The sequence below is a fragment of the Canis lupus genome, chromosome 33, assembly GCF_011100685.1.
Source record: "Canis lupus familiaris isolate Mischka breed German Shepherd chromosome 33, alternate assembly UU_Cfam_GSD_1.0, whole genome shotgun sequence".
Taxonomy (NCBI): Eukaryota; Metazoa; Chordata; class Mammalia; order Carnivora; family Canidae; genus Canis; species Canis lupus.
This window is the reverse complement of record NC_049254.1, coordinates 7,185,440-7,202,996: the sequence shown is the minus strand read 5'-3', so window position 1 is coordinate 7,202,996 and position 17,557 is coordinate 7,185,440. Positions and strand designations below refer to the sequence as shown.

General features: G+C 37.9%; 1 protein-coding gene across 7 annotated transcripts in view; it reads right to left on the bottom strand.

Moving 5' to 3' along the window:
* CMSS1 (cms1 ribosomal small subunit homolog) overlaps positions 1-17,557 on the bottom strand; it is a 378,726-nt gene that overhangs the window by 19,837 nt on the left and 341,332 nt on the right. For 6 of the 7 annotated variants that reach the window (XM_038582590.1, XM_038582591.1, XM_038582593.1 and 3 more), the window contains 2 exons: positions 13,614-13,702; positions 818-889 (listed from right to left, as the gene is read on the bottom strand). In XM_038582590.1, the coding sequence (XP_038438518.1) occupies positions 818-889; positions 13,614-13,702 (161 nt within the window). The remainder of the gene's footprint in view (positions 1-817; positions 890-13,613; positions 13,703-17,557) is intronic. The other variant, XM_038582592.1, reaches the window with a different exon arrangement.

The following is a 17,557-nucleotide window of genomic DNA, read 5'->3' as shown; positions in this document are numbered from 1 at the left end:
GGACTTGCCAAACCTCAGCCAATTTGGCATCTCCCATCTTTCTATTTGGCCATTTGTGAGCAAAGAAAACATATGCACATATACCCTTAACTTTCTAAAAGCTTGCTGTTAAGTAATTGGTTTGAATCCATCTTCTTTCTTCTAATCCCAATCATATTTCCTCTGCTGAATTCAGCAGTAGACCTTTTTGGCAGGGAGAGAATTACACCACTGTTTTCACAACTGTGGTGGAAGGTCAAAGCTAACCACACTTTCTCTAAGGTTGAGCCATAAGAAAGTCTGTGTAGGAGCAATACAGTCTTCCACGCACTCATAGGCAAGTATTAAAATGCAATGCTTTAAATTACGGTTCCAAATTACAGTGAGAAATACCTTATACTACTGTCATCTGGTTAAATTTTTTTTTTTTTTTACTAGTACTCTAAGATATAAGGTTTAAAAAACAGAAATGGATATGAAAAGGAAATCAGTAATTTTTTTTCCTTGGGCAGGACCAGAAAGGCCAGAGGGCAGAACAGCTTTGGGCTTCTTCTAGACTTAGAAATCCATGTCTATCTTCTAACAACAATGAAAACAAAGGTGGGTAACAATAATGTCTGGTGCTCCACATGAATGAAATAGGAATCAGAAGAATTTATTTTTAGCTTCAACAAAAACACTTAATACTAGTGACCTTAGGAAAGTCACCAAACCTCACTGTATATTATAATCTCTAAAGTGGGAATTACAATAGTTGCCTCATCAAAGTATACTATACAGAAATGTGAGGTAAATCACTGGGGGTTGTAAGAAAATTTTAAGAAAAGTATTAATATACCTTTCTTCTCCTCCTTGTCTTGGTAGCATCTTCTTTTGTTTCCTTTGGTTTTATCAAGAAACATTCTTTAGGCTGTAAAGAGATACAGATGAGGAAATTTTCATCTTAGCATGATAAGGTGTCAACTCATGGTAGGAACCCCAAAGTACCTAGGCCATATACGTATTCTTCATAGTATCTTGGTAATATATAGACAGTGATGTTGGAAGACCCATAGGCTACCAGGCAGGGACTAGGCTGAGGGAATTTGAAAAAATCAGAAAGTGCAGATGATTTGAGACTGGAAAATCTTTGAACTCAGGTCAAAATGTGTGTTTGAAGTGGCAGTGCAGGGTACTAAAGATTGAAGACAGTGGTTAGGTTTGTAAAATACAGGTAGAAATAGATATGATTAAATTAAGATGTAGTAAGAAAGTTTTTGACTATTGTGACTGGCATTTTCCATGAACTAGCAATGCGTGAGCCTGTATTTCCATGTCATTGGTATACTGTTTTGTTATTAACTCCTTTCCTCTTTCAGTAAGCATTGAAAAATGGAAGTAGGACCTATTTACTTACACTTTTATAAAACCAGCTACACCAAATGCCTTACTTATCTGTAGTGACTGCAAAATGAATGTTTCTGCTGATGGTCTGACAAAAGTTTCAGCACAATGACATTCTGAGTAATCAATTTTGCCTGTTGCCTTGACCTTCGAATACCCTATCTAGTTTAGTGCTATTTTTACCCTGATGGCTTTTTTTTCAAATGCAGAAAAACAGGAGATTTGGATTAAGACCTTGATTTATAAAATAGAATGCCTTGGATTCCATATTTATTAATCATAAGCAGGAATATAGAATGTTTCCTGTGCTGGTTCTTTTATGCAACATTTTCAAATAAGTTGCCAAGAAAGATATAAAATATGAGTAAAAACTTATTCTGAGTTTTTCCTGGATTAAGTTTCCATTCCAACTAGAAAGTACTCAGTTTAAGCTGGTAAGCTACTAACTAAAACAATCTTGTCTCTACTGGCTCTGTTTTAAATGAATACAGATGAAGCTTTTTATTGAAGTTTGCAGACAGCCTGCAGATTAAGAATGCCTATGCCTTGAAGTCAGATATATACATATATCTATATAATGTAGATCTCTCTATATATCTACAAATTTCTTCAAGACATGGGGTCAGGACCAGCAGTTTCTAGACTCTGTTTCAGTTAGTAGAAAGGCAGATTCAAAGGTTTAGGATGAAAGTAACATGTGAATCTTGAGATTTTAGCCTCTTCTCAGTTAAAACGAAAACCTGCCAAAAGCAATTGCATCATAGCTAAAAAGAAAGATATTATGACCTCTCTTATTTAGAAAGTTAAGCTGTCTTGTGGATGCAGATACATGCCAATTTGATGCTGGTACATGCCAATTAGAAACTGGGCCAAGGCCACTAATATGTCACAGAAGCTGCCAGATGGTCATAAGAGTCCAATTACAGGCCAGGCTAACATTCAGCTCAGCTCATGCTCTTAAGGCAAAGGCCTGGATATGATTAGCAGATTTCTCAAGGCATACTGTAGTATCTTGTCACCAGTATCAAGCTTTTTGGGAATCAGATGTAGCAACCTGTTCCATTTTGTTATTTAGCAAATGAGGGTGCTCTCTAACAGTATGTTCAATGTGCAGGGTTGTATTTACGTTAGGTTTACAAAGTCAATTAACTCTAACATGACATAAATTAAGTCTAGAAATAAGCTTGCTTCTAGGGATATGGACTGTTCAATTCTGGAAGAAAAAATAATGTAATTCTGAATCATGCATAGGAAAAAAGAAACATGCTTGGTGAACTGTTTTAGTTAAGACACACTGCATGAGGTTAAATGTTAGGTTCAAATTCTTAGATCATCCTAAAAGAAATACAGTATACTATTTGTTTTCTGGGAGTAGTTACCTTATGTGGTTGAGTTTGGGCACTAGTAAAGAAGGTAAGTTTATGGGGGCAATTTCCATAGAGGGGTGATGGCTTTATGAAGAAGTACAAATCCATTTTGCTAAAAATTCTGAAATTTAGCCAGCTACCTTACAAATACTGATGCTTACCCGAAGAGAAACTAGGTAAAAAGATGCAGAAGACTCAGGCCAGACTAGCTAACCATTTCTGGATACCAATTTCAACAGTCTGTCTTTGACAGTTGATAAGTAATATTTCTTTACATGAAACCTAGTGATTTTTTAAAGTATAACTTAAATATGTAGTTTAAATATTTAGAAATATATATGAAATAAATTAATCGTTAAGTGAAGAATCTAAGGCATATTCTCAATTCCTTAAAGTGTCAAAAATTATACCCTGAACCATGAAATTAGTATTGAACAATTGTAGTGGAGAGATTTCAACAATATTTTGGAAAATGGAGAATGGTTGAAACTGGATGGAAGTGATTTAGCAGATAGGTAGAGCTAGCACCTAGGTTTCTGGAGAGGGGGAAGCTAACAGTAAATGACATTGACCTATTGGACTCTGAAAGGGTTCAGTATCTGGAGATACAAGATACTACAGATACAGAAGGGTTTAAAAGAAGGACATTGGTTGAAAGTTTATATTTAGAATGATTAGCCTCCTTCCCACCTCCCACTGGGCTATATATCTCCTGCCCAGGAAGTCAAGCAACTATCTGATTACTGCTTCCTCTCATCTTGCTCTTCCTGGCAGCAGACAGAAGGTTTAGTCTCTGAAGAGAACAAGAGGACCAAGAAATCTGGCACAGGGAAGATGGGACAAAGGTTGAGATTCCCTTCCTTTCCCTGTCCCTGTTTCAGAATGTCTTGAGCCAGGCTTATATATTATATGAAGGAGACTACTGAATTTTTTTTCTGGAAAAGTGAATGGACTAAGAAATACCACAAGAGAGTGACATTTGGGGGGCATATTAAATACAGCTTGCTATCCTACTACTCTACTATGAAGTTCACCAATCAACAAGCCTTACATATACAAAAAAATATTTCATCAGCTTTTTAGTGTCTCTTTTTAATATGAATAGACAGCTAAGATAAGTGTTCAACAGTGAGAGCAAATAAACAACAAAAAGATAAAAGATTTAAAACAATTGTAATTAATATTCTCAGAGAAGGGAAGAATTTCAAGTCATGAAACAAAACAACAATAACAAAAAAGAAAACAAATAAGAAAATTGGAATAAAACTGTAGGAGGAAAGCTTGAAGATAAAGGAAATCTCCCCAAAAGATGAAAAATGGCAAGAATATTAGATTGAGAATCAGCCTAAGAGATTCAACCTTCCAATTAAAGGTATAACAGAAAAAGAAACCATATAAAGCAGTGGGAAAGGACTGATCAAAGAAATAACACAAGAGAAGCTTCTCAGAACTGAAGGAAACTATCTACAATATGAAACTCTAAATTGAAAACCCATTATGTCTAAAATACAATGAATATGAAAAATATCCAAACTGAAGAGCATCATTGTGAAATTTCAGATCATGGACAAACAAATATGACTAAAAATTTCCAAAAAGAGGAAGAGTAAGTTACAAAATACTAAGAGTCCGGAAAAAGAATTGTGTTGGACCTTGCAACAGCAATAAGGCATGCTAGGACTTAATGGAACAATGCTTCCAAAATTATGAGGAAAATTTATTTGAGAATTAGACTTTTATACCCAGCCAAACTATTGGTCAAGTTAAAAGTTAAATAAAGGTATTTTCAGGTATTTAAGGTCTCAAAAAATTGACTTCCTACCCACCGATACTAAAGGCTGTATTCTAGCAAGATAAAGGGCTAAACCAAGAAAGAGTAAGATACGGGATTCAGCAAATAAGGAAACTAATCCAGAAAAGTGTTGAAGGGGCAGTGAAGAGAAATCTCAATTGCTCAAGAGACCAAGAGAATAACCAATTCAGAGTGGAATAGGAGCATAGAGGCCTTCACGAAAACAATGAATGATCTATTTGAGCATATGGAAAATATTATTCATGGACAAGTGGAAAAGATGTTGGAATATATGGAAACAATTAACAGTAGGAACACAGCAAGCTAGGCAAATGAAGAAATGAGGCAATTATTAATGCCATGAAAACAAAGAGTTGTATAAGAAAGGAGGAATGATTATAGCATTCTCCCCCTCAGCACTGAACAGTAGTTCCGTGGTCATAATCGTGAGATAGTGACAACTGTTTTAACCAAAATGTGATACTCTGTTAAAAGGAGAATTAGCAGTCAGAGGGGGAATATGGGGTAGATGGAGAGCTGTGTCCTCATATGCTGCCTCAGGAAGTTAAGAGATCATGTCAGGAGCTGATAAATAAAAAAAACAGCAGTATAAACTATATGTTAGCAAATATGAAAAACAGCTAAAAGCTGATGGTGGTTGCCTCTGAAGAAACCCCTAGGATAAGAGTAGGAAAGGTGATGTTATTTTTTTATGAAAAACTTTTAATGGTGTTTTATTATCACTTCGGTAAAAAAATTAAATTACCATATTACAACAAAAACAAATATGTTCATTGTAAAAAAAAAAATTAGAACTGGCCTTTTAGTTTCTTTTGGGTTTGGTCAAAAGTTATTTAGTATATACCCATCAAAATGTCTAAAATTAAAAGGCTTATAATTCCAAATATTTACAAGGATATAAAACAACCAAAACTCTTATACATGGATGGTGGGAGTACAAAAATGGTACACTGGTTTTGGAAAAAATCTGTCATTTTTTATAAAACTAAATATGAGTCAACAATTCTACTCCTATGCATTTTACTCAAGAGAAATAAAAATATGTGTTCACAAAAAGACTGTATATTAATGTTCAAAGCAGATTTATTAATAATAGGCTCAAACAGTAAGTAGCCCCAGGTATCCATCAATAGAAAAATAGAAAGTGTGGAGTATTCATATAATTGAATATTAAGAAGTGTTATGAACTGAATTGTAACCCCCTCCATCCCATTAATATTTTGAAGCCGCAATCTCCAATGTGATTATATTTGGAGATGGGGAATTTAAAGAGGTAATAAACGCTAAAGGAGGTTCTAATGGTGGGGTCCTAACCCAATAGGATGGGTGTTCTTATATGAGAAGGAATAAACACCAAGGAGACACACATAGGGAAAAGACCATGTGAGGATACATTGAGAAAAGTGATCATCTACAAGCCAAGGAGAGGGGCCTCAGGAGAAACCAGACCTGTTGACCCTTTGATCTTGGACTTCCTGGCTCCAGAACTGTGAGAAATAAATTTCTGTTGTTTAAGCCTCCCAGTCTGTGGTATTTTGTTATGGCAGCCCTAGCAGACTAATATACTCAGCAATTAAAAAAATGAACCACTATACATTAGCATGGATGAATCTAAAAAACACTGCACCGAATAAAAGCTTGAACAAAAGAGCATATCCTATATGATTTCATATACATGACATCAGAACAGTGGCAGGCCCTGGGGCATGGAGTTTGGAAAGTGATTCAGAGGTGGCATGAAAGGATTTTGGGGTGATAGTAATGAGGTGATAGTAATGTTTTTTAAACTGTAGGGATTTGTGTTACAAAATTGTATGAATTTGTTAAAACTCTGTGAATGGTACCTGTGACATTTATGCATTTGATTGTATGTTAACTTTTATCTCCAAAGGAAAAAAGAAGATCTTTAAATACTGAATTAAAGTTAGTGATTTACATGTGGAAGTGTCTGGAAGGAGTCCACTGACTTTACCAATTACTTTGAAATGTATCAAAAAGTAGGTGATTGATGGATGAATAGCATTTCTGAGCACAATGGTTGTAAAATTTTGTACTTTGAGGTCACTGAGGGTGAGGGCCTGAAGAAAGTGAAGAAAATCTTATAGGAAACTGGAGGAAGAGAATCTTTGTTATGTCGTGGTACAACGTTTAGCAATACTGTTTTCTGCAGTTATGTGGAAAATAGAAATGTGTCTAATGGATCCAGCAAAGGAGATCTAATGGATTCAGCAAAGGAGATCCAAATAGTATTTAAGGTTTCACCTAATTTCTTCTGTGGCTCATAGTAAAATGGAAAAGGAAGAAGTTAAATTGAGAGGACTATCAAAGAAGTCAAGGTATATGAGTACAAATCCATTAAGACCTCAGAAAGAACAAAGGTGGTACCTCAGAGTACTATTCAGTCACATAAAAGCTCTTTAAAGAAATTAAAATTGTATCTCACAGATTCTCTCAAATATGCCTCTAGGAAGCTTCAGTTGTCCCTCAGTTGTCTAAGCAGGGGCCCACAGAAAGGAAAGTTTACTGGAAAAGATTTGTGGTTGTGATTTCTGCTCAATGGAGTAAACCATAAGAAGAACCACAAGAAGACCTACAAAATTCTTAAAGGCGTTATATATTCAGAAATATATCTCTAGTTTGAGCTGAGAAGGTGAGAGGTGGAATAAAATGAGGCAAGGTCTTTGAACCCTGAGAATTCTACTGTCAAGAAGCAGGCTGAAAGAACTTTTTAATTGCAAATACATGCTACCTTCCATTAAAAAAAAAAAAAAAAAAAGGGACACCTGTGTGGGTCAGCAGTTGGGTGGCTGATTTCAGTTCCGGCTGTGACCCTGGGATTCAGGGTCGAGTTCCGCATCTGTGAGAGGCCTGCTTTTCTCTCTGCCTGCGTCTCTGCCTCTTTCTCTCTCTGTCTCTCATGAATAAAAAAATAAATCTTAAAGACAAAATAAAGGAAGGAGGACTCAGAGGGCAACACAAGGAACCCCAAAAGTAGAGCTGAGAATCACAGAAGAACCTTAGAAACCTGGGCCTTAAGACTTAATAAAGAAACTCCCAACATTTTCAAAAGCTGTGAGACCAATGACTCCTTGTGCCAAATACTTGAATAGAAATGTCTATGAAGGTTATTCCATGCCTGTATTTCTTTTCTTTTGTTTCACAAGTTGAGAAGAAATGTACTTAAGGTACTAAACCTGAGGACCCTCAAATGTCCCTGAACTTGATTTACATAATGAAATTCTAGACACTGAGCTTATGCTGTAAAGGGAATGGACTTTTGCCTTCCTTGTGAGGGGTGAACATATGCAGAGAAGAGGGATATAAATCACAGGGGCCAGAGGTCAGACCAAGGAAGCTAGAGTCCAAGAGAGCTACCAATGATCTCCAGGTATTCATTCCCACATTTTGAATAACTGACTTAATTCTTTTCTTTTTCTTTCTTTCTATCTTTTTTTTTTTTTTTTTTTTAAAGATTTATTTATTTGTGAGAGAGAGAAAGAAAGAGACAGAAGGGGCAGAGGGAGAGGCAAAGAGAAACTTAAGCTAATGCTGCGCTGAGCAAGGAACCTGATGCAGGGCCTGATCCCAGACCGGGAGATCAAGATCCGAGATGAAACTGAGAGTTGGATGCTTAACTTACTGTGCCACCCAGGTGCCCCTACTGACTTGATTCTACCAGAATAATGCAGAAGTAATTAGATGCCAGCTTGGAGATTATGTTATAAAAAGACTGGTTTCTGTCTTATGTAGCTCTTACTTTCTTCTGCTTGGGTCACTTAGCCTGAGGAAAGCCAGTGGCAAGGTGAGGCAGCCCTGTGGAGAGGCTCACATGGTCAGGAACTGAGGCCTGCCAATATGGAGGTCAAGTCCTCCAACTCCAGCCCACAGTTTGGCACCTGATAAGAGACATATAGCCAGAGGCACCAAGCTAAGCCATGCCTGTGAGATGAGAGAAAATATGAGATAAATACTTTTTTTGTTTTAAGCTATTAGCATCTGTGTTTGTTATGCAAGAGTAGATTAATACAAAGAGGAACAGAATTGAGACAGCAGCATGGAAAGGAAGAAGGTAAATCAGTGAGTGGGTAGGACATAGTCCTTTTTAAAAATGGTCATGAATGATTTTGTTTTTAAAAAGATTTTATTTATTTTATAGAGAGAAAGAGAGCACGAGTGAGCATGAGTAGGGGGAGAATCTTCAGACTCCTCACTGAGTGAGGAGCCCGATGTGGGGGTTCAGTCTCACAACCCTAAGCTCATGACCTGAGCTGAAATCAAGAGTCAGATGCTAAACTGACTGGAGCCTGTCCCAAGAACAATCTTGAAGATGAAGAGTGGGAAAGAGATGAAATGATCAATGCTCAAATAAATAAATATTAAGAAAATATAACAGTTGAGAAAGGCGAGTAAAGAAGGAAAGGGATAAGTACTTTTACTAAAGAGTCTTTTATGATCTGAAGAGTTAAGCAAAAGGCTACCTTAAAAAACAGATGTCCAGTGTGGTCTCTGAGGGAAGAGGATGGGTCATGGAACCACGGCGATTGACATCATGGAGGCATCAATGCAAAGTCACAAAACCCCTCATAAGGAATTATATTCTGGGAACCATAATTACAAAGTCACTAGGGTTGGCTCTGAAGTGACTGGTGTTGAGGAGAGAAGAGGGTGATGCAATCTCTACAAGTAGGGGAATTCATCATTTTTTTGGAAGCAATATCTGGAAAAAAAGAAGCATTGGCAATCTTTATACTTACATTATGAAGGAGGCCAAGGATGATTATTTAGATGTGAAATGGTTGCTACAGATGATGTAGTTGCATAAGTAAAAAACTTTTATAAAGTTATAAATCTGCTGCTTGAAATACTGGACAGATGGGAGGCATGGACTCAGTAATAGAAATGTGAGGCTCAGCTACGGTAAAGGAGGGAATACCATCTAACTCAGCACATATTCTTACCTGTTGATATTTAAGCCTAAACATAGATTAAAGGATTAAAGTTGGCAGCTTATTGCCAGGAGATTCCTATACAAGTATAAAAAAAAAAACTCTTAAAGAACAGTAAAGCAGGGCACCTGCATGGCTCAGTTGGTTAAGCATCTGCCTTTGACTAAGGTCATGATCTCAGAGTCATGGAATTGAGCCCGGTATTGGGCTCCCTGCTCAGTGTGGAGTCTGCTTCTTCCTTTGCCTCTGCACTCCCCACCACTTGTGCATGTGTGCTCTCTCTCTGAAGAAAAAAAAAAAAAAAAAAAACACCTAAAAAAGAAAGAATAGCAAAGCAACAAAATATTTGAAAAAAATTCAAAACTTAAATATAGCACAAAATACTTTTTAAAAAAGATTTTATTTATTCATGAGAGAGAGAGAGGCAGAGGAGAAGCACAGGCTCCCTCCCTGCGGGGAGCCCCATGGGAAACTCGATCCCAGGACCCTAGGATCATGACTTGAGCTAAAGGCGGATGCTCAACCGCTGAGCCACCCAGGTGCTCTTCTTTTGTTTTGATCCAGAGAAAAAAAATTTAATAGTTACTATTAAAAAACAAATACCTTGTTACATCTGTCAAAGGACTCAAGTGCCTAGCATTGTGCTAGGTTCTGTAGTGAACACAAAAGAAACCCTGGCCCCCAAGGCACTTATGAACTAGTTGGAGACTCAAGGTCTATATATATGTGAACAACTCTAGAAGGATTCAAGAAAGGTCAGTCTGCCCATAAGAAGGTCATCCTTGGGGTGGTGAGATGATTTCCAGAGGGAGAGAAGGGTAGCTGTAGAGAGAGAGGATGGGAACCCACAGAGGAGCAAGAGCAAGAGGGGCTGTTTGGGCAGTCAGTGGCAGTGGAAGAGAGATCCCCCTCAATCAAGGAGGGTGCTGGAAGAGGGACCCTGAGTCATCAGAGTCTAAGAGACTCCTGTGGGTAGTAGATGGCTTGTAAGTGGAGACACAAAGAGCTGAGATGGGAGGAGTGGTGAGAAAACGAGGATCTTGGTATAGTTATCCATTCTTTCATTGCACAAATAATAAGTGCCAATTTGGGGTGAGGGTCTATGCTAGGTGGTGCTGTGGAGATGCACACCAGGAGCTAGATGCAGAGCACTCCTATGAGGCAGTGGCCATAAGATTTCCCTGTGAGTTCCCTGGCCAGAGCAATTAGGACAGACTTGGAGAAAGGGGTCAGTGTATTCTGTTTACCTAAGACTTGGATTCTTTAAGATAATTTGGTAGTGAATGAAATTAGAGCAAGAGGAAGGTGGTTAAAACGGGCAGTACAATTTTAAGCTTTCATAATTTTTTTTCTTGGCAGAAAGTAGCAATGGCATGACCAACAAAGCACATGAGGACATGGTGAATTTGATTTTCATAAATTGAAAGAGAAGGGACAGGTGAAAAAGGGACCAGTGAAAAGCATCCTCAGCACCTGGCTCACAGCCAGCCATCCCAGAACCCATCTCTGTGAGCCTCAGGTAATTTGTAAAATGGGGTACTCCCTACCTCACAGTACATAGGGTATCCCCTACTTCATAGGACCATTTGAGTCATGGTGTCTTGCACAGTGCATGTGGTGAGTGCTCAATAAATGATCTTTATTATTGTTGAAACCTAGGCTGGCAAAAGATAGGTGAATGCTCACAGAAACGGGGAATGTATTTCACTTTCTCCTTTCCCACTTTTCCTATTCTTCCTATGATTCCCTGCCATTTATCTAACTTGATGGTTGTGGGAATAGAAGAGCCAAGGAGGGAGCTTAAAAAAGGTGGAAGTTTAGCAATGTATCTAAAAAGGTAATAAGAAGAAGTAAAGGTAGATACTTGGGCAAATTTAGTTTTTCTGTAGTGAGTCTTGAAAAAAATGAGAAACTAGCAAGAAGAAAATTAAGAAAGAAAGGAAAAAGAAAGTCAGTGGGGGTCTAAAGAAAGATATTTGGAAACAAGTTCTGCAGGTGAGTACTACAGAGGCAAAGGTCAAAGAAGGCATGACTATGGTGTGGTCAGCAGGATAAGCTAAGGTAAGATTAAACTCCACCTTGGTGAAATAAATCAAAAGATTAAAGATGTTAACCTGTAATCCTCTGAAGGAATGGTTGAAACTAAAATGGAGGAGGGAGTCTGGGAAGGTGGCAGTAAGAAGATCACTTCAATCCATGGATATACCCCCAAATAGCAGCCACATCAGTGCAATGAACACAGAAAATGACCCAAAGAAAGATTAAAATAATATCGTACATCTTTTCTGACTACAATGGTATGAAACCAGAAAACAAACACAAGAAAAAATCTGTCTACCCTTATGTTTACTGCAGCACTATGTATAATAGCCAAGAGTGGAAGCAACTCAAGTGTCCATCCATAGATGAAGGGAAAAAGATGTCATACACACACACATACCCTGAAATATTATTCAGCCACACACACACACAAAAAATGAAATCGTGTCCTTTGTAATAACATGGATGGGGATCCCTGGGTGGCGCAGTGGTTTGGCGCCTGCCTTTGGCCCAGGGCGCGATCCGGGAGACCCTGGATCGAATCCCATGTCGGGCTCCCGGTGCACGGGGCCTGCTTCTCCCTCTGCCTGTGTCTCTGCCTCTCTCTCTCTCTCTCTCTCTCTCTCTCTCTGTGTGACTATCATAAATAAATAAAAATTAAAAAAAAAAAATAACATGGATGGACCTGGAGGTATAATGCTAAGTGAAACAAGTCAGTCAGAGAAAGAAAAATGCCATATGATTTCACTCATATATAGAATTTAAGAAACAAAACAAAGGAACAAAAGGAAAAAAAAGACACATGACGGCTATATAACATGCTGCTAAAAAAAGGATACAAACCAAAAAACAGACTCTCAACTACAGAGAACAAACTGTTGGTTGCCAAAGGGGAGGTGGGTAGGGATGGGTGAAATAGGTAAAGGGGATTAAGAGTACCCTTATGATGGTGAGCAGTAAGTAATCCATAGAATTGTTGAATCACTATATTGTACACAGGAAATTAATATAATCCTGTATGTTAATTATAGTTGGGTAAAAAAAGTAAAATAAAATAATAGCAAAAAGAAAAAACAAAAGCTAAAACTGATATAGGGCCTTGGACAAAAATATTTAATGGCTGGAGAGAAAACGTCAATGATTACATATTAAGTATGTATATCTTCTGTATTCCCCCATCCCGCTAGGAAAAAAATAACAAAATAAAAAAGATGAAGTGTCATTTACTATAATAATGATCACTTTGGTGCTTACTCTTTGCCAACCTGTTTGAAGTGCTTAACAAGTATCAGCTATTTAATCTCTACCAAAACTCTGTGAGGAAAATATACTTACTATCACCATTTTACCAATAAGGGGACTGAGGCACAGAGTTTAGCTTGCTCAAGGTCATACACCTTGTAGGTTAAACTGACTCTCACAATTATCTTGGGCCTGGTTACAAACTGGAGAGCATCACCCTCTTGTGGAATGAGTTTAGAGCTACTTACAATAATGATAAGACCACAAATCATTGCTATGAAGTAGATGATAATTTTAGTCTGGCAAGAGATGATCCTTCAAAAAAAATCACACATGGTTACCAACCAGGTTTGAGGGCCACACAATGTGAAAAAGCTGCAAATGGATGTGAAGTAAAATATATCAAATGACCACTGTTGGTAATATCAGGGTAGAAATCCCCTGATAAATATTCATGCAGTGGACCATGACGCTAGGTAGACCTGAGACCTGGGGAGCCTACTGGCAGCATGGCAGAGAGGTCATTTTACATATTTTTATGCTGTTTGTCTTTTCCCAGGAACTGCACTGAAAAGAGTACTACTGGATCCTTGGTAAAAATGTGATACAAGAATCTAAGATATAATCGTTGTAAAATACATTTATGTTGTAAAAAAAATATTAGGGAGAAAATAGACCTTGCTTGTTTATCATTAATGAAGCACGGTGTTTTCCAAGGCAAAGAAGATAAACGTTTTCCTCAAATTTCACCAACAACTGATGTTAAAGAACAGGGCATGTTGTAGAGAGGCAGAGGATGCTGATTCCAGATTCTAACAGTTGTGACTCCTATAGTACTCTCACCTGTTTGGTTTTCTTTGACTGGGCAGGAACTGGAGCGGTCTCCTGCTGCATCATTTCTGTGTCTCCTCCTCCTTCACCATCTGATGCTTCTAGGAAATATAAAGTTTAAAAATTAGAAAAGCATCTCTCTTTCCTTTTTCCATTGCTAGTGCAATCCTGGTACCACCTTTTTAGAAGGTTCAGTAATTCTACTTCTAAGTAGTTGAATTCATGGAAACGATCCAAAATATAGAGATTTAAGCACCAAGATGTCAGTCTTATTCATAAAACTGCAAAACTCAAGATTATCTAGATGTCTAACTTTTGAGAATGTTTAATTATGGTGCACTTACATTGATGTTACTCATATTGAAATTTCTTTTTAGAGGGGTAAAGCAATTTGCCCCAGGTCACACCGCTGGGAACCCAGATCTGTTTTGAGTCCAAAGTCTTCTCCACAAATAATACTGCCTGCCCTGAAAAATGGTAGCTCTTGACACCTGGGTGATAGCCCGAGGGGGAATGTTAAGAGACCGTGGCAAAGAGATTATAAATCATGAAAAATATTTATTTTGAATTTGTAAAATCATTTAACAATGGAAAAAATATATTCATACTCTTAGAATCAGGAAAAATAAAAGTTTCAACAGTTTTTCTGTTTATAAAGCTCTACTGAAGAAACACAGCATTCATAGTCTCTTACTTCCCATAATGCCATACTGCCTTCTGGAATTTTTTTTTTTTTTAATTTTTATTTATTTATGATAGTCACAGAGAGAGAGAGAGAGAGAGAGAGAGGCAGAGACATAGGCAGAGGGAGAAGCAGGCTCCATGCACTGGGAGCCTGATGTGGGATTCGATCCCGGGTCTCCAGGATCGCGCCCTGGGCCAAAGGTAGGCGCCAAACCGCTGCGCCACCCAGGGATCCCTGCCTTCTGGATTTTAGTGGTTGTTTTCACTTCCTCTTTTTTAAAGATCTTATTTATTTCTTTATTTGAAAAAGAGAGGGATAGAGAGAGAGAGAGAGAAGAGAGGGAGAGTGAGAGACAGAAGCAGACTCCCTGATGAGCAGGGAGCCCGATGTAGGACTCCATCCCAGGACCCTGGGATCATTGACCTGAGTCCAAGGCAGATGCTTAACCAAGTGAGCCACGAAGGTGCCTCTAGTGGTTGCTCTCTTTATTTATTTTTGCTTTAAATCTCTATTGCGAGGTGTTTTTTTTTTTCTTTTAATTTAAATTTTTGTCAGTGAACATACTATGCAATATCAGTTTCTGGAACAGAATTCAATGATTCATCACTTATATACAACACCCAGCACTCATCACAAGTGCCCTCCTTAATACGCATCCCTCATCTAGCCCATCTCTCACTCAACTTGTCCCCATCAACCCTGTTTGTTCTCTATAGTTAAGAATCTCCTATGGTTTATTTCCCTTCCCCCTTTTTTCTTTTCCCCCTTCCTATATGTTTATCTGTTTTTTTTCTTAAATTACATATGTGATTGAGATCATATGGTATTTGTCTTTCTCTGACATTTTGCTTATTAGCATAATACATAGCTCCATCCATTTTGTTGTAAATGGCAAGATTTCATTTTTTGATGGCTGAGTAGTATTCTAGTGTGTGTTATATCACCTCTTCTTTATCCATTCATCAGCTAATGGACACTTAGGCTCCCTCCATAGTTTGGCTATTGTTGATAATCCTGCTATAAACATCGGGATGCATGTACCCCTTGAATCTTTATTTTTGTGTCCTTTGGGTAAATACCTAGTAGTGCAATTGCTGGATCACAGGGTAGCTCTATTTTTAACTTTCTGAGGAACCTCCATACTGTTCTCCAGAGTGGATGCACCAGTTTGCGTTCCTACCAGCAGTGTAAGAGGGCTCCCCTTTATCCTCATCCTCATCAACACCTATTGTTTCATATGTTGTTAATTTTAGCCATTGTGATAAGTCTAAGGTGGTATCTCATAGTGGTTTTGATTTGTGTTGCCCCGATGATGAGTGATGTTGAGCATCTTTTCATGTGTCTCTTGGCCATCTGGACGTCTTCTTTGGAAAGGTGTCTATTCATGTCTTCTGCCCATTTCTTAACTGGATTATTTTTCGGGTGTTGGGTTTGATAAATTGTTTATAGATTTTGGATGCAAACCCTTTATATGATATGTCATTTGCATTTATCTCTCCCATTCTGTAGGCTGCCTTTGCTGTTTCCTTCACTGTGCAGAAGCTGAAGCTTTTTAGTTTGATGGAGTCCCAATAGCTCATTTTTGCTTTTCTTTCTCTTGCCCCCGGCAATGTGTCTAGAAAGAAGCTGCTACTGTCATGGTCAAAGAGGCTTCTGCCTGTGTTCTCCTCTAGAATTTTGATGATTTCCTGTCTCACATTTAGGTCTTTCATCTATTTTGAATTTATTTTTGTGTATGGTGTATGAAAGAGGTTCAGTTTCATTCTTCTTGTATGTTGCTGTCCAGTTTTCCCAACAAGTCGTTACTCTCTTTAAACACATTTTTGAATCTTTAAAAGGTCTTTACTCGTTCTCTTTGAATTTCTCTATATATAACAATGTCAGTCCAAAATGTGAATTTGTAAGCAATCTTGGTCAGAATTCATATTTAGGTCCAAATGAACCAATCTGGTAATCCTGTGCTTTGATTTATTAATTATTTTAAAAAATGGTTAAAGATTTTATTTATCTGAGAGAGAGAAAGAGTGCACATGTGCAGAGAGGAGGGGCAGAGGGAGAGGGAGAGGGAGAGGCAGACCTCTACTGAGCAGAGAGCCCGAAGTGGGGCTTCATCCCAGGACCCTGGAATCAAGATCTGAGCTGAAGGCAGAGGCTTAACCAACTGAGCCACCCAGGCACCCCACTGCGGTTTTAAATGTTTGCATACTGTGGTATTTAATTTTATGTGTCATCTTGGTTGGGTCACAGGGTACCCAGATATTTGGTGAAACATTATTCTGGGTGTTTTTGGATGAGATTAACATTTGTTTTGTTTTGTTTGTTTGATTTACTTACTTATTTTATTTTGGTATATATATATATTTTTATTGGAGTTCAATTTGCCAAAATATAGTATAACATCCAGTGCTTATCCCGTCAAATGCCCAACCTCAGATTAACATTTGAATGGTAGACTGAATAAAGCAGACTGCCTTCCCTCATGTGGGTGGGCCTCATTAGATAAGACCTGAATAGAACAAAAAAGCAAAAAGGCTGACCCTCTGCTGAGTAAGAGAATTTTTTCTGCCTTGGACTTGAACTGCAACATCAGCTCTTCCTGCATTGACAGCCTGCCAGCCTTCAGACTAGAACTACACCATCAGCTGTCCTGGTCCTCAGGCCTTGTGATTAGGATTGAGGAACCTGGGTTCCAGTTTGCCAATTCACACTGCAGATGCTGGGACTTGCCAGCCTCAAAGAGTGTATAGGCCAATTCCTTATTTTATATGTGGATAGATACAGATATATAGATATAAATATGTATCTCCTATTAGTTCTGTTTATCTAGAGAACCCTGATTAAGACATGTACTTTTATCTGTATAGCATAAAAAAAAGAAAAAAAAGATTTAGCAGGTAGATTAACAGGTAGATTAACATAATCATTTTAAATGATTATATTGGCATTAAAAGTATTTATGGAACGTCTGCTTTTGGAAAGATACTACTAGTAGTACTAGTAATAGTTGTAGTATTTTTCCCTATTCCTCCTGCTGTGTACAGCTAAAAATCCTGGACCTTATAAATAAAACAAACATAGGCAGTCTCTAAAGATAGAGAGAAGTAGGCACTTTGGGACTTTGAGGTATAAGGGACAACATATCAGTTAGCTCCATGGGTTTTCTTTTTGCTTTATTATCTCAGGCTTGGGGTTAAAGAAGTCAGTAACTTGGAAATGCCAATGGGGGCAGACCAAAAAAGCCCCAGTGAACGGCTGTTCTATTTAACGAAAT